Source organism: Osmerus mordax, chromosome 21, assembly GCF_038355195.1.
Source record: "Osmerus mordax isolate fOsmMor3 chromosome 21, fOsmMor3.pri, whole genome shotgun sequence".
Classification (NCBI taxonomy): Eukaryota; Metazoa; Chordata; class Actinopteri; order Osmeriformes; family Osmeridae; genus Osmerus; species Osmerus mordax.
This window is the reverse complement of record NC_090070.1, coordinates 8204860-8230291: the sequence shown is the minus strand read 5'-3', so window position 1 is coordinate 8230291 and position 25432 is coordinate 8204860. Positions and strand designations below refer to the sequence as shown.

General features: G+C 51.2%; 1 protein-coding gene across 1 annotated transcript in view; it reads left to right on the top strand.

Moving 5' to 3' along the window:
• Positions 1-25369, top strand: part of LOC136965224 (myosin-10-like) — a 48712-nt gene extending 23343 nt beyond the window's left edge. The window contains exons 9-44 of the mRNA XM_067259288.1: positions 2391-2483; positions 4064-4127; positions 4258-4356; positions 4678-4821; positions 4953-5048; positions 6054-6172; positions 6701-6853; positions 7440-7613; positions 7755-7928; positions 8760-8874; positions 10881-11074; positions 11459-11580; positions 11710-11779; positions 11914-12074; positions 12417-12525; positions 12634-12765; positions 13012-13218; positions 13379-13516; positions 13672-13795; positions 14158-14329; positions 16757-16969; positions 17123-17267; positions 17538-17744; positions 17974-18078; positions 18266-18418; positions 18779-19027; positions 19215-19427; positions 19728-19940; positions 20294-20455; positions 20552-20680; positions 20794-20882; positions 21249-21372; positions 21522-21730; positions 22349-22457; positions 22721-22893; positions 23075-25369. Of these exons, the coding sequence (XP_067115389.1) occupies positions 2391-2483; positions 4064-4127; positions 4258-4356; positions 4678-4821; positions 4953-5048; positions 6054-6172; positions 6701-6853; positions 7440-7613; positions 7755-7928; positions 8760-8874; positions 10881-11074; positions 11459-11580; positions 11710-11779; positions 11914-12074; positions 12417-12525; positions 12634-12765; positions 13012-13218; positions 13379-13516; positions 13672-13795; positions 14158-14329; positions 16757-16969; positions 17123-17267; positions 17538-17744; positions 17974-18078; positions 18266-18418; positions 18779-19027; positions 19215-19427; positions 19728-19940; positions 20294-20455; positions 20552-20680; positions 20794-20882; positions 21249-21372; positions 21522-21730; positions 22349-22457; positions 22721-22893; positions 23075-23219 (5298 nt within the window). The 3' untranslated portion in view covers positions 23220-25369. The remainder of the gene's footprint in view (positions 1-2390; positions 2484-4063; positions 4128-4257; positions 4357-4677; positions 4822-4952; positions 5049-6053; positions 6173-6700; positions 6854-7439; positions 7614-7754; positions 7929-8759; positions 8875-10880; positions 11075-11458; positions 11581-11709; positions 11780-11913; positions 12075-12416; positions 12526-12633; positions 12766-13011; positions 13219-13378; positions 13517-13671; positions 13796-14157; positions 14330-16756; positions 16970-17122; positions 17268-17537; positions 17745-17973; positions 18079-18265; positions 18419-18778; positions 19028-19214; positions 19428-19727; positions 19941-20293; positions 20456-20551; positions 20681-20793; positions 20883-21248; positions 21373-21521; positions 21731-22348; positions 22458-22720; positions 22894-23074) is intronic.
• Positions 25370-25432: the final 63 nt, after the last annotated feature.

The following is a 25432-nucleotide window of genomic DNA, read 5'->3' as shown; positions in this document are numbered from 1 at the left end:
GGACTCTTGAGGGGAGCAGGGACAGCCAAGAGCAGCACTACTCGGACCTCCCTCTCCTCCCCCGGGGAGAAGGGGAAGAGAGGTGGGCCAAAAGCTCCGGCAGCCCACAGGCCTTCCTCAGGCTGACTTCACAACCTCCCACAGTGGTTGTTTGGAAGATTAAATCGTCGTCCCTTCGTCGTTCCCTGTCATTGGCACAGTGGATTTTTAATGCATGTGTATGTAAGTGGGGAGAGACTTGGCTGCAGATCAAGAAGTCTCAGGTTCAAATCCCCCCCTAACACGCGTCGCTTCGGATGAAAGCTTAATGGAGACATCATTATAGGTCTGCAATATCTGTAATAAAATCATTCCTCCATCAGGCTACTGACTAACAGACCAATCCAAGGTACTGTACCTGGTCACGCCAAACCTTATATGTTACGCTTTCTGGCTTTACCAGTGATGTAAAATCCACTGGGCTGTAGAACCATACCCAGAGTTCGGGGACTGACGAGCTGGTAATATCTGTCCAGACTGAAATCTGCCGAGCAGATGTTAACCTCTCGTCCCCAACTGGGTCCTGTGCCTCGTCTGATTTACTGGGAGAGTTTCGATTGATTCTCTTATGACCCTCCAGCTGTCGCCTCCCTTTCCTCGGGATTAGCCTTTCCACGAGGAGCTGGTTTCTGAACACTGTCAGAAGAGGAACATCATTCTGGTGTTGCAGAAAGAATGTGGGTCAGCTATTAAAGCCTCTAAATTGGACCCCCCCCCCCCCCTCCTGCTGATATGGGCAATCTGTGTTTTTGAAACCAATTTAGTTTCAAACCGCCCAATTTAGCAAACCGAGACTGGAAGCCGTTCTAGACGACGACAGTGTTTGATGTGGAAACCCAAGAGGTCAGTTGGTAAGCCAATGGGGCCCCTCTGTGTTGTGCGACCGGTCTGTAAGGAGGAGGAGAAGCAGGTTTTATTTAATTCAGCTCTGCCTCGTTCCAGAAGCACGAAACCCTAATGAAAGCTGCGAGTCGCGCTCTCATGTCTGGCCCCGGGGCTGCAGCCAGAGATCACATTACGCCTCTCACGTCCTGAGCGCACAGCACGCTCTCTTCCAACTCGTCTGACAGAGCCTCCTCCCCCGGCGACCACGGTGCGGCTCGCTTGACGTAATGGGAAAATATCCCACCTTGCCGCGGAGGAGAAACAAAGGGCCGAGAGCGTGTTGTTCTACTGCGGCCATCTTGGATTCCCTGGTCATGACCAAGCTCCTCGTGTGGCTTGGATGGGAACATAATGGGCCACCTGTCCAAACATCGGCGCAGGTCCGTCCTCTGTTCCGCAGCTCTGACTGTCCTGGTGTTCCGCGGGAAGGGGGGGGTGGAGCACATCATTGCTCCCCGTCCCCAAGGGGAGGAGTCTACAGTGGGAGGAGTCTAGAGTGAAGACTGACGCTTCCTGATTGGGCGGCGTGTTCCTCTGACCTCTGTTCACCCCTTTCCACTGCTCCGCTTCCTCAGGATCTCTTTCTCTGTCACCGGCCTCCACTTGGACGCCTCACTGACACTCGCTCACCCATTACTGCCGGCCTCTCCACACTTCATAAACCACACAGTAATAATACAGCTGCATGTGGGACCCGAAAACGTCTGTGGATCGGGTGATTAGGCCGTCGTTCGTTTGCTCGCTCGTGTGCTCGTTATAGTGGACACGGGCCAGTGCAGTAGACACTCGGAGAGATGGAAGTAGCGTCGTCGTTTTCGGTTTGATTATTCATTAGTGACTTAACAAGAAAAAGTCATGTCACACGTACAGTACACATAGGACATTATCTTCTTATCGCAACACTGACATATTTGAAGAAAGCAGACAACTTCCCTCATTTTCTTTCTTCCTGCGTGTCATTATCTTTGACAATAGCTTTGCTTGTGGCTGACGTTCAGAGAATAAGTTGGTATTTCCATAGAAGGGTCAAAGTTGTTAGTGTGGGAGGTTAGGGTGGAATACATTCAGGCAAGAAGCACTATGGTCTATTGTGGGTCTCACTCTGTCTTTCTATTGACCTTTTTATTTAGCTGCTTGTTTACTGATATTAAGAATAATGTATCCTTTGTACGATATTAAGAAACATTCCTGTAGAGTTGCTTCAGGAGTCTTAGTTAAGTGTTTTCAGTCTTTGAACCGATTGTTTTTAACCGTCAAACTTTGGGCAAACTTATCTTAATCGGGAAACACAGAGTAACAATAATCATTATTATCTACCTGCATGTTTTTGATTTGTCATTGATCAGTATTACATTGACAGTTTGTTTTGGTCTTGTTTAAACCCTGTGCTATGGTGTTGCTCAGGTGTGTTGGGAAGCATGTGTGCTGCGACACAGCTCTGTCCCGTAACGTCTGATCTGTTTCAGGGTGAGCTGGAACGTCAGCTCCTACAAGCCAACCCCATCCTCGAGTCTTTCGGCAACGCCAAGACGGTGAAGAACGACAACTCGTCGCGTTTCGTAAGTGGGGACCAACCGTGTGTTCAAACGGGGGCCTCTCCTTTTGCTGTCGTTTTCCTCGCTTCCCTCGTTTCTCCGTCATCCCGGCACCTGAGTGGGATTTATCCGGCGTGTGTTGACATCTTCTGAAATTCCTCAACGCTTTGAGCTCGAGCAGTGAGGGAAATGGATGCAAAGGAATTTGATTATCCTGCTTTTCCCCCATGTGTCATTACACAGAGGTATCCCAGCTGGACAGTCTGCTTCTGCCTCTTAGCGTTTTAATGCTCTGGGTCCAGTTTAGACCCACTGCTGTACTGTGCACAGCCCAGTTTAGACTCACTGCTGTACTGTGCACAGCCCAGTTTAGACTCACTGCTGTACTGTGCACAGCCCAGTTTAGACTCACTGCTGTACTGTGCACAGCCCAGTTTAGACTCACTGCTGTACTGTGCACAGTCCAGTTTAGACCCACTGCTGTACTGTGCACAGCCCAGTTTAGACTCACTGCTGTACTGTGCACAGCCCAGTTTAGACTCACTGCTGTACTGTGCACAGCCCAGTTTAGACTCACTGCTGTACTGTGCACAGTCCAGTTTAGACCCACTGCTGTACTGTGCACAGCCCAGTTTAGACCCACTGCTGTACTGTGCACAGCCCAGTTTAGACTCACTGCTGTACTGTGCACAGCCCAGTTTAGACTCACTGCTGTACTGTGCACAGCCCAGTTTAGACCCACTGCTGTACTGTGCACAGCCCAGTGTAGACCCACTGCTGTACTGTGCACAGCCCAGTGTAGACCCACTGCTGTACTGTGCACAGCCCAGTTTAGACTCACTGCTGTACTGTGCACAGCCCAGTGTAGACCCACTGCTGTACTGTGCACAGCCCAGTGTAGACCCACTGCTGTACTGTGCACAGCCGACCACCACAAACATCCGCACTCGCGTCCAGGCTGGGGGACAGTCAGCAGGAGAAGAGAGACCTCCGAGTGGGATCATAGAGGGATCAGGTGTTTCTTTATTGTTGGGTAATTCAGAGAAAAAGTAGGAGGGGGGGGGGGGGGGCGCATCTTAATTATCTTTAGAGGGAATTCCCATTGAAATCCTGGTGTATGTGTCTTTGCTACTACACTGAATTTCACTGAATCCAGAAACGCACTGGATTCATACATATGGAGGAAAAAAGACTAAATGCATGGTTTATAAATTATACTCATCACTGTGCTGCTGCATAAAACACGAGTATGTATCCTCCTCTGAGCTGATGATGGGAAACCTCATCTCGTCTCCTAACCTTGTACCCAATACGACCTCCCCCCTTAAAGCAGAAATGCAAGGACTCCGTCCCCTGCGTTGCTTAGTGTGTGTAGCTGATCCCGGTCTCCCGCTCCTCCATATGAACAGAATAGAACCGGACTTGTCTTGCCGCAGGCTCCTGTTGCCCTGAGCTCAAGCCTCGGATATCTATGGGATAACAACCTATGTTGGCGGGAGGTTCAGTTAAACCGTGTGAGATGGGGCCCGTTGTTGACTCGTTTTTCCTAAATCTCCCCCTCGCATCCTGTCCCTGACTCTTCCGTCGTCTCTCTGCGTCTACAGGGGAAGTTCATCCGGATTAACTTTGACGTCACCGGATACATCGTCGGGGCCAACATCGAAACTTGTATCCTTCCGAGACGCGCAGGAGGTTTTCAAGTCGAAAGTCAAACAGTATGTCACAGTATCATGTTGTGAAGCCGCCCCCCCCGTGGTTGTACTCGGTCCTGCCTGTGTCCTTGACCAGCGCGCGTCAGACCTGCTGGAGAAGTCCAGAGCCATACGTCAAGCCAAAGACGAGAGGACCTTCCACGTCTTCTACCAGCTGCTGGCCGGGGCTGGAGAGCACCTCAAGTGTGAGCATGAAGATCCATCAATAAACCCTGTCTACGCCGAGAGCTCGGTGCAATGCCTTTCGATCCGTAATGAGTAGATATTCGAACTGCATTTCACTTCAGGTCTACTTTCTTTCAGTGTTTTAAGAAATAAATAGATTTCCTAAGTAAACCGAATATGTGGTAATTTAACCGTATTTGGACAGTTTCCACTAGTGGAACAGAATCCAGTCCAGCTCTCCAGAACAACCGTCTCCTCCGAATCCCTTAAGCATCTGTGTAAACGACCCCACCTGTGCGACTCTGAATGGGATCTCCATGTCCTCTCCTGTGCACATGCAGCGGACCTGCTCCTGGACGGCTTCAACAGCTACCGCTTCCTGTCCAACGGCAACATCCCCATCCCGGGCCAGCAGGACAAGGACAACTTCCAGGAGACCATGGAGGCCATGAACATCATGAGCTTCGCCCACGACGAGATCCTGGGTGAGGGCGTAACCACGGAGAAGCGCGCCGTTGCATCGATCAGGAACTCGTCCTATAACAAGCGGTGGTGGAGATGTTTTGAAGATGTGCGTGACCTTTTTTTTTTGTTTTGTTTTTTTGTTCACCTGCAGCCATGTTGAAGGTGGTGTCCTCTGTGCTCCAGTTTGGCAACGTCATCTTCAAGAAGGAGAGGAACACGGACCAGGCCTCGATGCCTGAAAACACAGGTAGTGCAGGCTACACCTGCCTATACACACACACACACACACAGGCCATGTCCCTCCCTCCCCATAACCCTCCATACCTCACACTGAGCACCCTGCGTCAGGCTCCAATGGCTTATCCTGTCCCCTGGACTGGTCAACCCCCATCGAATAACATCACTATTAAGATTCCCCCCCCAATCACCACCACCCTGTTTTAATCCCCCACGAAAAATGTTACGCCCTCTCAGACCACGTGTAGCTCCACGTGTGGTGCTCCAAGGAGGCTGAGGGGGGTACAGAGGGGGGGGGGGGGGGCAGGGGCTGTACTGAGGGGCGGCCCGGCCTGTTATTGCCCAAATGTGGAAAGCACCGTCTCTGCAGGAGCAGATGTTTTCATCAGCAGAACCCAGCTCTGGCTTAGTGACCGTTGGAGAGCGACGCTCTTTCATTCCTTTGGCCTTTTCCACAGGGCCCCCACCGTGTCTAATTCAACATCTCTCCAGCTCCATTCGGAATGAAAGATGAATGTCATCCTGGGGTATTTTGAAAACGTCCTAAATCCTGTTTGTTGACTCTTGCGTGTCACAAAGGGCTCGAGCTTAACTGCCCTCTGCTTCAATCTCCTGACATAACTCAGAGCTACTGAGCCCAGTAGAGAGCGTGACTCGAACGCTATTTGTTGCAGGGTTTTTTTTCCTGACTGTCGTTAATAGTAAATGTCTAAATTGAGAGCGGTAGTGACTGGTTGCTGCTGTCCATAGGGAGGTATGAACCACCTACCATTTGTGGTTCTCGTGGTCTGAAGTTGTGGTCTCACTAAAATACCTTCTGGCTCTGGCTTTTGTGTAGTAGGAATGCGAGATTGTAAAGTTAGTTCCTTGGTCTATAACCGTTTTGTGAGCAATAACCGGAATGTTATGGCCTGTCCTTTCATTCTCTCACATCTTAAATTCCAACTTTTTCCCCTTTTCACACATTCCTCGCTATTGCTTTATCCTTTCTATCCGTTCTCCTCACCCCTCCCAGCTGCCCAGAAGCTGTGTCATTTGTTGGGGTTGAATGTGATGGAGTTCACCCGGGCCATCCTGTCCCCCAGGATCAAGGTGGGCCGAGACTACGTCCAGAAGGCCCAGACCAAAGAACAGGTACATCTCCCTCTTGTCTGTTTCTCTATCCCAATCCCTCTCTCTATCTGTTTCTCTCTCTCTGTCTTTCTCTCTCTCTTGCTGCCTCTCTCTCTCTGTTTGACTTTGTCTCTCTCACTCACACACACACACACACACACGTGCAGTACATAGTTCAGAACCTTTCGTTTGTTCACTCATCACTCCTGGGCAGAATTGCTGACTTCAGATAAAATAATAGTACTGTTTGCTGTGGGTGTGTTGTATCTTAACTTGCCAACTGCAAAACCACAGCCAAGGGCAACAAACCATAAAGTTTGACCACTGATGGATTTACTAGATATGGTTGTCACACCAGTCTTTGTTTACTCAGTCCTGAACATTAAATCCCCATGTTAGTCCATTGCAAATTTACCTTTTTGTCTGCATGGAGTTTCCTCGATCACTGTTTAAGGAGAGATATCCATCTCACTCTCCCTTTCATTGTATCTCCCTCTCTCTCTCCCCCTCCCTATCTCTTCCTCCCTCTTCATCGTCATGTGCGTCCAGGCTGACTTTGCGGTGGAGGCCCTGGCCAAGGCCACGTACGAGCGCCTGTTCCGCTGGCTGGTCCACCGCATCAACAAGGCCCTGGACAGGACCAAGCGCCAGGGGGCCTCCTTCATCGGCATCCTGGACATCGCCGGCTTCGAGATCTTCCAGGTACGCAGGACACGCAAAGCCGAGACCTCAGACGGTTCTAGAATCTTTGAGAGCCCCCGTGTTACAGACGGTTCCCTCAGCGCTGCGGGGTGGCTCCCGCCCCGGAGACGGTAGTGAACTCAGACGCTCACACGCTCTGTGAACTATGAGGAAAGCTGAAAGAGTCAGCCCCGCGCAGGCCTGTTAATCTTCCCAGGCCCTCTGACAGCTGGCCCTCCTAGAGTCATGATGGCAGCTTTGGGGTAGTTGAGCTTGTTTTGAGGTATTACTGCCAAAACGACAAGAAAACAAATCTCACAGTCCATGGATCATATCGTAAAAGAAAACAGAAATCCATCCAGCTTTTCGATTTTTGTTTTGACTTGTCGCTCTGAAAGACGAAAAACATAATAATTCAAAGTTCAAGTCTGTGTGGGCAGCTGGTGCCAGTTTTAACTAAAAGCGGCCGGAATTCCCTACAATGTTCTACTAAGATTTGGGATGGTAATCCACTGTGTTAATCCTCGTGGGCAAGTTTGTGAATCCTCAAGTCAGAATGAGCCTAATATAACTGTTACGCTTCCCTTTTTTTTACTCTCCTCTACAGCTGAACTCCTTTGAGCAGATGTGCATCAACTACACCAACGAGAAGCTCCAGCAGCTGTTCAACCACACCATGTTCATCCTGGAGCAGGAGGAGTACCAGCGGGAGGGCATCGAGTGGAGCTTCATCGACTTCGGCCTCGACCTGCAACCCTGCATCGACCTCATCGAGAGACCGGTAAGAGTGTGTGTTTGGGTTTGTTTTCTCAAAACCAACCGACATTCACCGATATTTAAAGAGCGCCGTTGTCAATGTTCCATTCACCGCTATCGCCTTCCTTACCCATCTCACCACCCGTCGCGGGGCCCTCCCCAACAGGCCAACCCTCCCGGAGTCCTGGCCCTGCTGGACGAGGAGTGCTGGTTCCCCAAGGCCACGGACAAGACGTTTGTGGACAAGCTGAGCCAGGAGCAGGGCACGCACACCAAGTTCCAGAAGCCTCGCCAGCTCAAGGACAAAGCTGACTTCTGCATCATCCACTACGCCGGCAAGGTACGCTCAACCCACATGTCAGGCCGAAAAAATGGTCTCGATTCTCCATTAAAACGGCTTGTTGTTGGGGGTTGGTTTATTCGTTGAATGGCCGGGATAGGGTGACGTGAATCAGTCTGGCTTCTGACTCGCATCTACCTGGCCAACCCCACAGACATCCACACAAGGATACTGATCTGTTGAGCCATCGTGACGCTAATGAACGTGGACCCCATTAGGCAGAGCACTTAGAACAGCATCGATCTGCCAAGCGACTTGCTGTAACCGTCCATATAAATGTGGTGTGTGTTACATGATTGAAAACCCAGATATACACAAATATTTTTCCATTTCACCCGTCATGGGATCTCTCTCGTGTGGCGTTGTCGGAGACACATCAGGTCCTTTTTTTACGAGGCTATATAACGTGAGCTAAAGGGATTTGCCTGTCCCTGTTCCGTGTCTTCCCACTTACTTTTCCCCTATCATCCAACTCGTCTTGTCAGCAACTCGTAACCTTGACGCCCGTTCGTCGCAGTGTTCCAGCGCAGGATTAGACCCCCGGCCATTCTGGCCGGCGTCCGCTCCGCGTCGCGCAATAGCGTGACCACGTTCACCACGGACGGGCTTCCCCGCTGTGCGAACCACATCTGGTCACCGTGACGTGGACGCTGCCGTTGAAACGTTCGGTTCACGGGGATCCAAACAGGCAGTGAGCGTAAGCTTTGGAAACCGTTTTTGGGACGCGACATCTCCAGGCTATTCTTGAAATGCCCCGAAGGGTCTCTAGATGTTCCACAAGGTTCTGTTGTTCCACTCCTCTGTCCAACGTGGAACGTTCCACTCCCTCAGGTGGACTACAAGGCAGACGAGTGGCTGATGAAGAACATGGACCCCCTGAACGACAACGTGGCCACTCTGCTGCACCAGTCCACCGACAAGTTTGTGGCCGAGCTCTGGAAAGACGGTAGGCCCCTATCTGCATCCAAAGAAGTCAGGTGGCTGAGCGGTTAGGGAATTGGGCTAGTAACCCTACTTGCCTCGGGGGGAATGTCCCTGTACTTACTGTAAGTCGCTCTGGATAAGAGCGTCTGCTAAATGACTAAATGTAAATCAATAAGGACTGAAAAGTCCCTTTGGGACTACAAGCCGACTTGTTCATGTACCGTCCTTGATGTTTCATTCTGGAATAGTTAGTTTGAATGTTTCTGTAAATGCGGAGGTAAGAGATGTTCCTTTTAGCTTAGTAACCACTGTGATGGGGCAGGTCTGTGTTTGTGTGCTGTTTTGTTCATTTGTCCACCCGTCCCCCCCTGTTTCTCTCTGTTGTAGAGATTCAGAACGTTCAAAGGGCCTCATTCTATGACAATGTCACTAGCCTCCATGATCCTCCAGGTGAATGACTGGCGATGACTTTGCTCTAGGTTGCCATGCAGTAGGTTCCATGCTTACCCAGCGCATCGTGTAGCCTACTTCCGGAAGCTTCCATTGCTTCTAGGCTGCATGGCACAGTGTTTCAGTAAGGACTGGCAGTGGCTAGACACCCAACATCAATACCTTTCAGCTTTCCTCTACTCATCAACCATGCTCTTAGGTTGCAATACTGCCAGGGATAAACTAGATGTATTGCCATAGTTTTTATTTTAGAATTTCACAACCCAGTAATGGTCAGAGTTGGATACCGCAACGTTTAAACTGCCCCTTAAGAATAGTGGGATTAATTTGAGCTTTTTACCTCGGGCAACTCTGACAACAGTTGGTGTCATGAACCTTGTATGGTCAGAACCACTGAAACACAACGTGCTCAGGCGCCCGTGCACCTTTTTTCTGGGATCCTGCCATTTTCCTTAAGGGTCTTATCCCCTCTACTTCAACTTACTGAAGAAAGATTAATAGCATAAATTTTCCGCTTTTCTTCTGCTAGTCAAAATCCCAGTAGCAGGGAATTGGAACCATATGGAACTGACTTGGCATTTGTTTTGGCCCCGTGTCTACTCTGCGTCAGTGCAGTAGGTCCCGGCAATGGAAGCACATCTAAAGACTACATGGTGAAATTCTAGAACATTCCACAAGTCTACGGTTACACTGAAATTAACCATGATAATTTACATTTAAATGTTTTGAATGTAACGTCTTCCATACTGGCTCGGGTGAAAGCAACAGCTCATTCGTTTTTCCCATGTGTCTTCTACCGCGTTGAAAGATTGTGAAGCTTAACCCCATGTGCCTCTTATATCAGATTTTCCCGATGGGCAATGGACAGCCACAGTGTGTGAACAGGAGGTTGTCTCAGCACAGCGGCAACACAACCTAAAATGACGTCTTTAGGGAAGGTTATTAGCCAGATTAAGACAGATTATAAAACACAGATGACAATGGAGAATATAAAAACACAAAGGGTAAAGACAGTTTCCATACAGTTACTAACAGTTAGGATGTAAGACATTGAACGCTTTTCTTTTCTAAAGTGCACAAATCAATACCCAATATAAGTAAGTAAGACTTTATTTATATAGCACATTTCATACAAGAATTGTAGCTTAAGGTGCTTTACATAAAATCAATAAAAACAATAATGAAAGTGATAAAAGTAATAATTAATAAGCATGCCAAAACTCTTATTGTTGTATAAGGTTGCTGAGAGGAGTAGGCTAGTATGAATCGTAGTGGTTTAGTCATCAGCACTGTTCATCATCATCTTAAGCCTGAAGGAAGATCCAGTACAGTAAATTTGTTAAAATATATAACTTTATATTCCCGTCTACGAAGGACAAATGCACAGCCTTTGATTTCAGCATGCATCTTTTAGCTCCAGGTTTAGCTCCTCCCCTCACTTCCCTTGACCCCTACAGGCGCTGCTGGCATTCTAGTCGTAGGTCCTCCTTCATCTCATCCATCCCCACCTGCAGCTGCCATCGCCCGTCCCTCCATCTCTCCCACCTCTAAACTAACCCCCTCCGTCTCCTCTCCCAGTGGATCGCATCGTGGGCCTGGACCAGGTGGCCGGTATGAACGAGACGGCCTTCGGCTCCACCTACAAGACCAAGAAGGGCATGTTCCGCACGGTGGGCCAACTCTACAAGGAGTCCCTCACCAAGCTCATGGCCACGCTCAGGAACACCAACCCCAACTTCGTCCGCTGCATCATCCCCAACCACGAGAAGAGGGTGAGGCGGCCGCAAGCCTACGTTTGGAAAACACGTGTTTGTAGGGCATGGCTGCTTTATTGGGATTGAGACTGTGTAGAGGGACAAGCAATGTAAAGGAGAGGGAGAGAGAGGGGAAGAAAGTGCACGGGCTGGAGTCGAACCCAGGCCCCTGCGGTAAGGCCTCAGCCTACATGGTACGTGCACTTAACCAATGAGCCACCGGGGCGCGACTACTGCAGCCCCACAGACTGATAGACGTCGGTTGCTGTGTTTCAGAACTGATAAGTGTTCAGGGATGAAGTGCAGGGTATGGTTTTAAATAATCAAGTGAATAATCAACTGGGTCGGTTTATCCTCCCTGTCTCTCTCTCTCTCCCTGTCTCTCTCTCTCCTCCCCCCCAGGCTGGGAAGCTGGAGCCCCACCTGGTCCTGGACCAGCTGAGGTGTAACGGGGTTCTGGAGGGGATCCGCATCTGCAGACAGGGCTTCCCCAACCGCATCATCTTCCAGGAGTTCAGACAAAGGTGACCGGCCAAACAAACGCCTCGTGCACCACAACACGATTCCTACGCTGATCCATAACACAGATATCATTCTCACGATGAAGGACAGAGGCCTTAAAGTGGAACATTTGCTCTGTTTGTTGTTCACAGATATGAGATCCTCACGCCCAACGCCATCCCCAAAGGCTTCATGGATGGGAAGCAGGCCTGTGAGAGGATGGTAATGGACTTCTGACTACCCTGCCGACCTCTTCATCTGGGATCAATCCAAATTAAGCATACGGTCTATAAAAATGCATTGGATGTGGCTCTTATTCCAGGCTCCAAAGTCTTTTTTCCCCGTCTATGTTGCAGATCCGCGCTCTGGAGCTGGATCCTAACCTGTTCAGGATCGGCCAGAGCAAGATCTTCTTCCGGACGGGAGTCCTGGCTCACCTGGAGGAGGAGAGGGACCTGAAGATCACCGACATCATCATCTACTTCCAGTCCGTCTGCCGGGGCTACCTGGCACGCAAGTGAGTTTCCTCCTGAGCCAATGAAGATCGGTCAGCGGGTGAGTGTTCCCTGTATGCAGGCAGTACAGGAACACCACAAGTCTCCCTTGGCACGAGCGCGGGCCCTCTTCTGAAAACAAGCTAGTTTTGCATGCATTAGCCTCTCGAAGTGACAAAGTGACCGAGGGATTTGTGCCTTTTATTATTTAAATATCGACATGCAGCTAAGCGGCCCAGGCCGGATTCGAACCCAGCTGTAAAGCCCTTAGCCCATGTGCCACGCGCACTTACCCAGTGAGCCACCTGGGCAGCCCACCTAAAAGGTATCTTGAGTCCTGACAAGTCTCTTTTGTGTCTCTCCAGGGCTTTTTCCAAGAAGCAGCAGCAGCTGAGTGCTCTGAAGGTGCTGCAGAGGAACTGCGCCGCCTACCTGAAGCTGCGGCACTGGCAGTGGTGGAGGCTCTTCACCAAGGTGTGTGTTTCCCTTTGTGTGTGTGTGTGTGTGTGTGTGTGTGTCTGAGTGTCCCAAGGTCAGCCTCAGTACCTGACCTGACCTGCCTGTCTGGTCGTGGTCTCCCAGGTGAAGCCCCTGCTCCAGGTCACCAGGCAGGAAGAGGAGATGCAGGCCAAAGACGAAGAGCTGGTCAAGGTGAAGGAGAGGCAGAGCAAGGTGGAGAGCGAGCTGGTGGAGATGGAGAAGAAACACCAGCAGGTAAACACCTGTCGTTACACGACCCTAGATCGAAAGGGCATGCTGACACTCTTGTGTTATCATTAAGGCTGAGACTGTGGCTTGAGAGATGACTCGCTGACACAACATTCTGATAGCGAGTTTTGACCCACACGAGGTATCCTGGGCACAGAACTCGCCCAAGCTAATCTAGGCTTCCTTGCGGTGGTTTCAGTCCCTATTGAGAGTGGCCACTCGTCTTACTGGTCTTCCTCTGTGGTTCCACAGCTCCTGGAGGAGAAGACCATCCTGGCCGAGCAGCTCCAGGCCGAGACGGAGCTGTTCGCCGAGGCCGAGGAGATGCGGGCCCGGCTGGCGGCCAAGAAGCAGGAGCTGGAGGAGATCCTCCACGACCTGGAGTCCCGGGTGGAGGAGGAGGAGGAGAGGAACCAGGGCATGCAGAACGAGAGGAAGAAGATGCAGACGCACATCCAGGTTGGGACGAAAGGTCTTCAAGTAGGACAGGAGCCGGTGTAATCACAAGCTCCTGTCACAAATAAGGCATACACGTGTATGCACACACCAGCAGGGTGTGGAGTGGAGACCCCCAATCCGAACATTGTAAATCTAACGGGTCTCCCCCTCGTGTCTCCAGGACCTGGAGGAGCAGCTGGACGAGGAGGAGGCGGCCAGGCAGAAGCTGCAGCTGGAGAAGGTGACGGCCGAGGCCAAGATCAAGAAGATGGAGGAGGACATCCTGCAGCTGGAGGACCAGAACTCCAAGTTCCTTAAGGTGAGACAAGGAGAGGAACCCCCCCAATGGAGTAGATACCAGGGGGGCAAGCCCCGAGGACAAAGAGCCGTTAACGGTAACAGGTCGGACTACGATGGCATGGGGAGGCAGCTGGCAGTCGAGATGACAGAAGATCCCTTTTTCCGTGTTAACAGGAGAAGAAGCTCCTGGATGAGCGCGTGAGTGAGATGACCTCCCAGCTGTCCGAGGAGGAGGAGAAGGCCAAGAACCTGGGCAAGGTGAAGAACAAGCAGGAGATGCTGATGGTCGACCTGGAGGGTAAGAGGCTCAAATACCCGCCTCTTCATTCACGTGTTGGATACTTCACACAGTGCCTTCTAGAACAGAGAGAAAGATCCCCCCCAAAAATAGCACACACAAGGACATGAGGATGGAGAAAGTGAGAAGTTCAGATAGATTACACCCCTAGATGAGGTTGCAATTTGTTTTTATGTGGGTGCAACTGTAACAAAACGGAAGTCGGTGTGCACCTACAGGGAATTAATAGCTCTCTAAGGGAAAGATCTTGTTAGGACCAGTGACTTAAGCATTGAGTCATGGACAATAGTCTTCTGACCTCTTAGTGACTCTATGCCCCCCCCACCTTGTTCTTTCCCTTTCTCTCTCCTTCTCTCTCTCAGAGCGCCTGAAGAAGGAGGAGAAAACTCGGCAGGAGCTGGAGAAGGCCAAGAGGAAGCTGGACGCAGAGACCACAGACCTGCAGGACCAGATCGCTGAGCTGCAGGCCCAGATAGAGGAGCTCAAGGTCCAGCTGGCCAAGAAGGAGGAGGAGCTGCAGGCCGCTTTGGCCAGGTGAGCCTGAACTACAACACCCACACATCACCAGGACTCTGTGGAGCCTGAACTACAACACCCACACATCACCAGGACTCTGTGGTGGACACCTGGGGGCCCAGGGTAACCCCATGACAACCAGGTAGCCTAATCACTAGTCAGTTTAATCCTCAGTTTGCACAGACACACATTGTTGTCGTCATCCCCCCCCTCTCGCCCTCTTTCGATTTGCTATACATCCGGTCTCCATAGCAACAGCACTCCCGGCCATTCTACAGCGTACTGGCCGAAAGGCTGCAATGCAGACATGCTCAGAGTGAGTGAGTGAGTGAGTGAGTGAGTGAGTGAGTGAGTGAGTGAGTGAGTGAGTGTGTGTGACTTGGCTTTGAACTCCGGGATTACGACCGAAGACCCAACCCAGCTGCTCAGTGTTCAGTGGCACCGGTTGGCCGGCTTAATCATCGCATGCCACTGCCCTGACTTACTGTCGATCTCAATACACACGTTCCAGCACGGGGCTCACTGCTCAGCGATGCACTTCCCCCCCAGGGGGCATGTCGACGGTGATTGATGATGTCCTCCATCCAACCCATGACCTGATTGATGATGTCCTCCATCCAACCCATGACCTGAGCGTTTCCACGGCAAGGACTAAAGGGATGAGGCTGGCTGCCACAACGGATCGTATCTCGACAGGGAATCACTCAGACCTGTTTGTTCTTCAGAGTTCCATTTCAATAGATTTGGAGGGATCTGGATGAAACAAAAACACGACGAGATATGGCTTTTATAAGGGTTTTTATACCAGACAGCGTCTGCTATAAAAACCACTTTCTACTTGAGTCCAAGTATTACCTCAGTCTGGGAGTTTGATTAATCCAAGTCAAATTCGCAGTGATGCGGAGGCGCAGTGGAAATATTCATGGCCAGCACGTTCGGTTGTCACATTTAATTAAGTCCCCACTTTCGTGAGTGAAAGCTCTGGCCACGTACAAATGAGTTCCACTTCCTGCAGAGCTAATTGGAATGAAGGTTAATTGGAATCGGTTAGATGTGACGTTGTACGGCTGTACTGAAGACAGAGACCATATTTGGGTACAGGCGGAGGTCCATGGAAAATGGCTGTCTCATGGATTATCCCCTGAAATCGTGACTTAGTCACAGTGCTAAACGATTTAACTGTCAATACATTTCCAGAGTCATTGACAGTTTTAGTTGTATTGAGTTACCAGAGTCTGGATGCTGTATATGAAGTAGGAAACGGCTTGTTAACCCCTATTATGGTGTCAGGGCTCCACATACTGAATTTCTGTTATGATTCAACCACCGGAATCATTCGTTTATTTTGGCTCTGGGCCTATAGTCTGTTTTCCTCCCGAGAACTTAAGCTATAACACTCAAGAATGTCTCAAGAATGCTGGCATGAGTCTAATCTAGCCTGACCACCAGCAACAACAAATACGCAATCTCATTATGGCCCCTTGTCAATGGCATTACTTCCTGACTTAAACGCACACACACACATATACATAGAGGCAGCCAGAATAATACCCACTGACACTGGTCCCTCACCACTGAAAAGCTTGTTATACTGCCACCATGTGTTCACTGGCCTCCGCCGCCACACCACAACACAAGCCTGCCAACCGCTTCTAGGAATCGGGTCCATTTAACAGTCTGAGGACTGACGTCACATTTCTATATACCCCATAGTCTGTTTGGCTAGGATATTTCATTACAGTTCACAATACTGTTTTTCATATGTACCTTGACGCTGCAGGTCATCTTGATGTGCCCTGTGACGGCACCTTGGCGTTTGTCGCACTCGACACCTTTCGATGATATCACGGCTTAGTTTTCTCTATACTTATTTCGAACTGGAGTTGAATCAGCTCTATACTTATTTAGAACGGGAGTCGAATCAACTCTATATTGACTTAGAACGGGAGTCGAATCAGCTCTATAGTTATTTCGAAAGGGAGTCGAATCAGCTCTATACTTATTTTGAACGGGAGTCAAATGAGCTCTATACTTATTTAGAACGGGAGTCGAATCAGCTCTATACTTATTTAGATCGGGAGTCGAATCAGCTCTATACTTATTTCGAACTGGAGTTGAATCAGCTCTATACTTATTTAGAACGGGAGTCGAATCAACTCTATATTGACTTAGAACGGGAGTCGAATCAGCTCTATAGTTATTTCGAAAGGGAGTCGAATCAGCTCTATACTTATTTTGAACGGGAGTCAAATGAGCTCTATACTTATTTAGAACGGGAGTCGAATCAGCTCTATACTTATTTTGAACGGGAGTCAAATCAGCTCTATACTTATTTAGATCGGGAGTCGAATCAGCTCTATACTTATTTAGAACGGGAGTCAAATCAGCTCTATACTTATTTCAAACCGGAGTCAAATCAGCTTCTGGTTTTGCTCTCTCCCTCAGGGGCGACGACGAGGCGGCCCAGAAGAACAACGCCCTGAAGCAGGTCCGGGAGCTGCAGGCCCAGCTGGCTGAGCTGCAGGAGGACCTGGAGTCGGAGAAGCTCTCCAGGAACAAGGCAGAGAAGCTGAAGAGGGACCTGAGCGAGGAGCTGGAGGCCCTGAAGACGGAGCTGGAGGACACGCTGGACACCACGGCCGCCCAGCAGGAGCTCAGGTACCCAGGATGGGGGAGGGGCTTATAGTTCATCACTTCCTAGCCCTAACCCAGGCCTGGAGGGCCTTACAGGCTTACAGCTTACAATTATTTATTTTTTTGGTTGCCAGATATGTCTTTCTGATCCGTTTTTTTTTTTACCGTGTTCCCCAGGACCAAGCGAGAGCAGGAGGTGACCGAGCTGAAGAAGACCATCGACGAGGAGACCAAGAACCACGAGGCCCAGATCCTGGACATGAGGCAGAGGCACTCCACCGCCCTGGAGGAGCTGTCTGAGCAGCTGGAGCAGGCCAAGAGGGTGGGGGGTCTCCGTCACGTCGCACGCCACGCCTGCCAATCATGCTCCCACCCGCACCACATATGATTACACACACACAGCATCGGATTGATTCTTTGGTGTGGTGTTTCAAAATTTTGTTTGGAGTTTTCTTGATGGTATCCAAATTCAGCAACGCTGTTCTAAACAGAGTGTAGCCTTTCCAAAGTGAACCGTCAACGATTTTGGATCTCCCAGTACAGTTTCTGACTCTTCCCCCCCCCCCCCCATCTACCTGGCTTCCTCCTGCAGTTCAAGTCCAACCTGGAGAAGAACAAGCAGGGTCTGGAGAGCGACAACAAGGAGCTGTCCAGCGAGGTGAAGTGCCTCCAGCAGGCCAAGACCGAGTCGGAGTACAAGAGGAAGAAGATGGAGGGCCAGCTGCAGGAGTCCATGTCCCGGGCCACCGAGGGAGAGAGGGCCAAGGTGGAGCTGGCCGAGCGCACGCACAAACTACAGGTCAGAGGGCAAAACTGTCTGGGGTTTGGATGGGGGGAGGGGTGTCTTTTTGGTTTACTGGTAACAAAACTGATTGGATTTCAAAGCAGCTCGGGACAACAAGCAAAAGAAGAAACAACGAAACGATTTAATGACCTGTCGTGTTAGCGGCCCTTGTCGTCCGTGTCGTCACTGTGGTTACGACGGCCTGGTCGCTGTTTTAAGAGAACCTGCGTGTGTGTGTGTGCAGACGGAGCTGGACAACATCTCAGCGCTGCTCGAGGACGCCGAGAAGAAGGGAATCAAGCTGGCCAAGGACTCTGCCAGCCTGGACAGTCAGCTGCAGGACACTCAGGTGAGACGCCACCTCCCGGACCTAACCCTCCGGGGAAGGAGACGTCTTCACCACGTCTTCACCCTCACTGTCCACCGGGTTCCACCTAGTACCTCAAACCGTGGCTCGTTCCGTCAACGTAAGGTTGAAGAGTAGTGCTGTGACTACTACTGAACTGGTGTGTGCGCGTGTGTGTGTGTGTGAGCAGGAGCTGCTCCAGGAGGAGACCCGTCAGAAGCTGAACCTGAGCGGACGTATCCGTCAGCTGGAGGAGGACAAGAGCACCCTGCAGGAGCAGCAGGAGGAGGACGAGGAGGCGCGCAAGAACCTGGAGAAACAGCTGCACAGCCTGCAGGCCCAGGTCAGGAACACACACTCACTCACATCTACATATACCCATATAGATCCCCCATATGGAGTCAGTTGTGTTTTGTAATAACCCTGAAGAGAAGTGAAACACATGCAGTGCTGTGCAAAAGTCTTCGGCACACTTGAAAACGTGAAAAAAGTCAAGCAAAAATGCTTTAGGAAACATTGAAAGAAAATAAGACAATTTGTTGCAAAATTGCACTCTCACACTGCCGCCCAAGTACAGAAGACATTTTCTTTTTTTATAGTAGACAATATTCATGTAAAAAAAATATTAAGTGCCCAAGATTTCCGCACAGTACTGTAGACAGGACATGTTTAATCCTCGTTTCCGTTTCCGACTTCCATCCAGCTCTTCGAAACCAAGAAGAAGCTGGATGAGGACGTGGGGGCTCTGGAGGGTCTGGAGGAGGTGAAGAGGAGGCTGCAGAAGGACATGGAGCTGACCGCCCAGCGCCTGGAGGAGAAGGCCTCCGCCTTCGACAAGATGGAGAAGACCAAGAACCGCCTGCAGCAGGAGCTGGACGACCTCACGGTGGACCTGGACCACCAGCGACAGATTGTCTCCAACCTGGAGAAGAAGCAGAAGAAGTTCGACCATGTAGGCGGCGGTTTGGTCTACACACCGCAGGGCCTTAAAAGAAACCCGTGAATCATTCGACCTAGAGTTATTACTTCATGATATCTACTCCACCGAGTAACTGGCAGCTTTTAAATGAAACCTGACCTAAGCTTACGCAACGTTTATTCTTAAACCCCACCCCCTCTTCTGTCCCTGTCTTCCCTAGATGCTGGCCGAGGAGAAGACCATCTCGGCCCGCTACGCCGAGGAGCGTGACCGCGCGGAGGCCGAGGCCAGGGAGAAGGACACCAAGGCCCTGTCGATGGCCCGGGCCCTGGAAGAGACCCTGGAGGCCAAGGAGGAGCTGGAGAGGTTCAACAAGCAGCTCCGCACCGAGATGGAGGACCTGATGAGCTCCAAGGACGACGTGGGCAAGAGCGTGAGTCCCGCTCCCGCGGTGCTGGGCGGTGGTTTTTTTACGTCAACGTGGGGTTTTACGTGAAGTCGCTGTCCGTCTTGATCACAAAATGATCACTACAGGTGTAATAAAAGAAAGAAGAAAAGCACTGATTCCAATTTGTGACGTTTGCTTTGTTTAATTACTAGACCATTGGGTGGGTAGGTGGGTGGATGGGTTGGTTGGTGGATAAAGAGTGAGTTTTGATTGGGTAGCCAGTTGTCTCGATTTTTTTGGACGCGTTTTGCTGACCCCCCCGCGGGGTCGTGCCTCTCCCGACAGGTCCACGAGCTGGAGAAGTCCAAGCGCACCCTGGACCAGCAGCTGGAGGAGATGCGGGTGCAGCTGGAGGAGCTGGAGGACGAGCTGCAGGCCACGGAGGACGCCAAGCTGCGCCTGGAGGTCAACATGCAGGCCATGAAGGCCCAGTTCGACAGGGACCTGCAAGCCCGGGACGAGCAGGGAGAGGAGAAGAAGAGAGCCCTGGTCAAGCAGGTGGGCCGCTGGGCGGAGGGCGGGACATGCCAAAGAACACAGTCAATGACACTTTGAATAAGACCCAGTTACCCCAGACATGGATTAAGGCTAGTCTTAAAGTAAGGGAACCATTCAATGAAGATCTCAATTGTAAAAGGTGTTTAGCCTAGGACTAGGGTTAATCTATATCTGGGAAACTAGGCCTAAATGTTATACGTTTATAGTTGGATAATAGTTGACGTTTATTGACTTTTTTGATGTGCTCCGAATCCTTGCAATCCGATTGAAAGAACTTAGATTAGCTTAATAGCATTCTCGAAAAAACCATCACGCAATCAACCTCCGTCTGACCTCGGATCACGTCCTCCCAGGTGCGGGAGATGGAGGCGGAGCTGGAAGACGAGAGGAAGCAGAGGGCCCTGGCCGTGGCCGCCAAGAAGAAGCTGGAGATGGACCTGAAGGAGCTGGAGGCCCAGGTGGAGGCCGCCAACAAGGCCCGGGACGAGGCCATCAAGCAGCTCAGGAAGCTCCAGGTAGACCCACGCTCAACACACCACCAGCTGTACAGTACCTGCTCCAGAGGAAGAGGGGAATGACTGGTGGCGGCTGGCCTGTGTGTGCTTGTCCAGGCCCAGATGAAGGACTACCAGAGGGAGCTGGAGGAGGCCAGGGCCTCCAGAGATGAGATCTTCACCCAGTCCAAGGAGAACGAGAAGAAGCTGAAGGGCCTGGAGGCTGAGATCCTACAGCTGACAGAGGTCAACACCCACATTTACCATAACACACACACACACCTTTGTGTGATTTGCTGGATGTTGATCTCTGATGGTGTAGACCTTATTTGACTTCCCGTGTGTGTGTGTGTGTTCAGGACCTGGCGGCTTCAGAGAGGGCCCGTCGCCACGCCGAGCAGGAGAGGGACGAGCTGGCCGACGAGATCTCCAACAGCGCGTCCGGAAAGTGAGTGTGGCCTTCTACGTTTCACTACACTTGTATTTTTTTCCATAAAAGAAAATGACTAACAGGTAAGTATCTGTCCAGGGTGCAATTCAACAATAACAAGAACCTTCAGGGTTTCCCGCAGCACTTTTCAGTTAAGGCGGCCGTCTAAGCAACACACGCCTGCCGCCGTAACTACGTCGTTCCAAAAAATTATATATATATTTTTATAGCGATATCTGCCGTTGTCCTGTTTTCTCCCTTCCATTCCAAACCGTGACCAACGCCAGTCTCGCTTCACTACAGAACGCATTAGTGTGTCGCACAAACTAGATCCCTCGATCTGAGACGTACTGAGCATTAAGCCCGACGTGTGTGTTGTCCCAGGTCGGCCCTGCTGGACGAGAAGAGGAGGCTGGAGGCTCGCATCTCCCAGATGGAGGAGGAGCTGGAGGAGGAGCAGGGCAACATGGAGCTGCTCAACGACCGCTTCCGCAAGACCGCCATGCAGGTACGGGGCAGGCAGCCTCACTCCACACCGTGCAACACGCACAAACACACAGGCATCCCGGACATCCAGATCGTACCCTCCTGTCCTCTCACCCTGCCTCCTTCTACTCTTCTACCCCTCTTCCCCCTACCCCACCACGATCCCCCCAGGTGGACACCCTGAACACGGAGCTGGCCGGGGAGCGCAGCGCCGCCCAGAAGAGCGAGAACGCCCGGCAGCAGATGGAGCGGCAGAACAAGGAGCTGAAGGCCAAGCTGGGCGAGCTGGAGGGAGCCGTCAAGTCCAAGTTCAAGGCGGCCATCAGCGCCCTGGAGGCCAAGATCCTGCAGCTGGAGGAGCAGTTGGAGCAGGAGGCCAAGTAATAAACACACACACACACACTACAGTGCACTAACCCACCAGACACACACCCCCACGACACACATTATTCCCCCACAGCAAGCCACACACCCACATGAGAGCTATAACGTTGCTGCAACAAGGGATTTACGAGTTAACAAATATCATGATGTTTTACGGAGGCTGGAACCAGTAACTGGCTGGTAGACCAGAATTTCGAGGCGTTCTGAAGTCCTCATTGGGTCCTTGGGTATACTGTGGATGAACAGTCCATTTAGTCATTTAGCAGACGCTCTTATCCAGAGAGACTTACAGCAAGTACAGGGACATTCCCCCGAGGCAAGTAGGGTGAAGTTCCTTGCCCAAAGACACAACATAATTCCCCACGGCGGGGAATCGAACCGGCAACCCTCTCATTACTAGCCCGATTCCCTAACCTGACTCCTCAGTGGGATTTCTGTAACTACAACACTGTTCAGCCACCCAGCTAACAACGGTGCCTTGTTGTGAGCGCCAGTCACAACCCAGGGAGTGTTTACTCAGTGAGTAATGGGGTCCGCTCTTTCCTGATGCTCGTTTGCGTCTCTGTGAGGCGCTGAGTCATGCTTGACCCCCCTATCCCTCTCCCACCGCACAGGGAGAGAGCGGCGGCCAATAAGATCGTCCGACGCACCGAGAAAAAACTGAAGGAGGTGGTGATGCAGGTTGAGGACGAGCGTCGCCATGCCGACCAGTACAAGGAGCAGGTGAGTGAAGGCCTCCTGTGTGTGGCCGTCCGGAAATAGCCGGCTTTAAATAACTGTTACGGAGTACAGAAAGGGAAATGGATGACATGGAGATCTCTCCATTTTTCTCTCCCAGATATTGAGTATTGTTAGATCAGCCTTGGCTCAGCAACATTCTCTTTATCATCCTCTCTCTCTCTCTCTCTCTCTCTCTCTCTCTCTGTTTGCCCCATATTTGTATTGAGATCTCTCTCTCTCTCTCTCTCTCCCCCCCCCCCCCCCAGATGGAGAAGGCCACCTCCCGTCTGAAGCAGCTGAAGAGGCAGCTGGAGGAGGCGGAGGAGGAGGCCACGAGGGCCAACGCCTCCCGCAGGAAGCTGCAGAGGGAGCTGGACGACGCCACCGAGGCCAGCGACGGGCTGACGCGCGAGGTCAACTCCCTGAAGAACCGCCTCAGGTGAGGGGAGCCGGGCCCTGGGGGGGGCTGGGCACAGCCTGGGGGGGGCTGGGCACAGCCTGGGGGGGGCTGGGCACAGCCTGGGGGGGGCTGGGCACAGCCTGGGGGGGGGCTGGGCACAGCCTGGGGGGGGCTGTCAGTGTACTGGCTGTATTTCCTGAGTGTGTGTGTGTCCTCTCAGGCGTGGCGGCCCCGTCAGCTTCTCCTCCGGACGCACGGGGCGCAGGAACCTCCAGATCGAAGGCGCCTCCGGGGACGTATCCGAAGACGACGCCGACAGCCGCACCAGCGACCTGAACGAGACGCAGGCCTCCAACGCAGAATAGCTGCTCCCCCTCCCCTCCACCTAACCCTAACCTGTCTATATACACACCCAGCTAGCCGCCGACCCCCTTCGCCACTAGCCTCCCCACCCCGTTACCTGCCTATCTACCCAGGCACCTACCAGTCTGCCTGGCAGCATGCACCTCAGACCTCCCCAGCCCTCTACACCAAGCCCCTCTTCCTCTCCAGGGGGTCAAAGCTGCCTTACTCTGTACACCCCCGCCTGGCCTGCCACCGGGCCACACGCTCCCCGCCAACAAAGAGCCATGTCCCCTCCATATAGCAACCTCCCTCCTCCAGGCTTGGCGTATTATGCGCTTCTTGCTAAACAAGAAAGTATACTTAGGGTACAAGTGCTTTTTCTCTTCTCTCTCTCTCCCTCTCCTACTCTTTACATGAATGAAGTGCTTGCAGGTGGGCGTGGGAACGCAGGAGGATGTTGGTTCCGCTCCCAGCCGCGCGACGACCACAAGGAGAACTCTCACTTAAGCTTGTTGTCTTTTTGCTAACCAACGACTACGACGTGTCACTTTGTAAAGCCACGTACCGCCCCCCCAACACACACCCACCCCTCCACTAGCAGAAGTAGGCCTCATCACTCTAGTGTTCCCCCTCCTCCCAGGATAGCCCACCCCACCTGACGACACGGTCACCTGACGACACGGTCACCTCCATCCCATGGACTCTCCAAGCTGCCCTTCACTGCACGAGCCTCTCTCCAACATGCACACTGATGGTGTCGCGCCTGCGTAGACACACTACAGCGGAGGTGTGTACCCCCCGTGGAAGTCAGAAGAAGAAGAGAAAACAAGGACTGGAAAAAATGTATTACTGTGAAGAAAACAAAGGAGCCTTCTCTCTCTCCAAGGCGTCTTGTCTGGACGCGTTAGAAGAGCTTCGGCGGGGGGGCTGGGAAACAATAAGGTCTCTGAGGTATCCAGTCTTTTTTTCTTCTTTTTTTTTATATATATATAATTTTCTGTGCGTGTGTGTGTGTTTTGACTAATCGGAGCACTCGTTGATGTATGGTATAGATGGGATCTATGCTTGGATGGTTATTGGTGCTGGAAACTGCACAGAACTGCACAACACAATGGATCTCTGTACCTGGAACTCATCACTCTGGTAGTGTCCCCGTAATGTACAGGTCGTACGTTCGATTTCACTTGATAATGGCCTATATAATAATAAAAATAATAATTTAAAAAGTTCAAGCGCAGAGATGGGGTTCCACCCACAGAAAGGAGGCGTTGTCGTCTCCCGACACAGGTGTGTCTGAGCCACAGTTTGGGACCGCCCCCTTCCCCTCACTCCAGACCCCCCCCTTCCCCTCACTCCAGACCCCCCAGCCCGGTCTCTGTCGAACGTCCCACCAACATACACGCCCTCATCAACACTCAGCTAGACATTCCTGGACACGACAGCCATCTACTGGGAATGGCGCCATCTCAGTCCTCTACAACCAGGAAGACACTACAGTCCCTGGTGATATTTAAACTCGCTAGGAAACAAGCCTCAATATCCAGATTCCTCAACCCTCCGCCTCTGGTTTCTTTTGATAACCCGGTGTCGTCGTTCAAATGGATTGCGAGTTGGAGACGAGTGACTCTCAACCGACTCCATGTCAGTTGTAATATGTTTCTTTTAAAGTGCCTTAGACACTAAAGAAGAGCATACGTGGACTATACATGGGTGTACACCCGTATAAAACAAGTACAAACACACGCGTGGACAGTATTATAACGTGTTGGGGGGAAAACCCAACCTGGAAAAAGAGCACTACTTAACTATTGTGTATTTTAATTTGCTTCTTCAGATCCTATCCAGTGCGTCCTGTTCATGCATCCCATTCCTAGTCACCTTCCCTAGGTAGAGCGTGGGTCAGAAATCAGTGTTATAAACTAGCGACATGAGAGGTGGAGCCTTCTGCTTAGCCCCGCCCCCCCATCCCTGTCGAGCAGGAAGTGATTTCATTTGGTTAAAAGCTTTAACATCCATGAGTCTAGTTAACTCTTTATTTTTTATCATCCTCAAAACTGGCTGTTGACAACCAGCCATTTCAACTGCAAATACTCCCATTTTATTCCTTGTATACCTTGTATTTCTAGACAGTGATTTTTTTGTAAAAGACAAATAAAGCATATTCATTGTAGCTTGTGTGGTTTGTTCCAAGCTGTGCAGCGATTTGAACGTTAAGTGTAATTGTTCAGAGCAA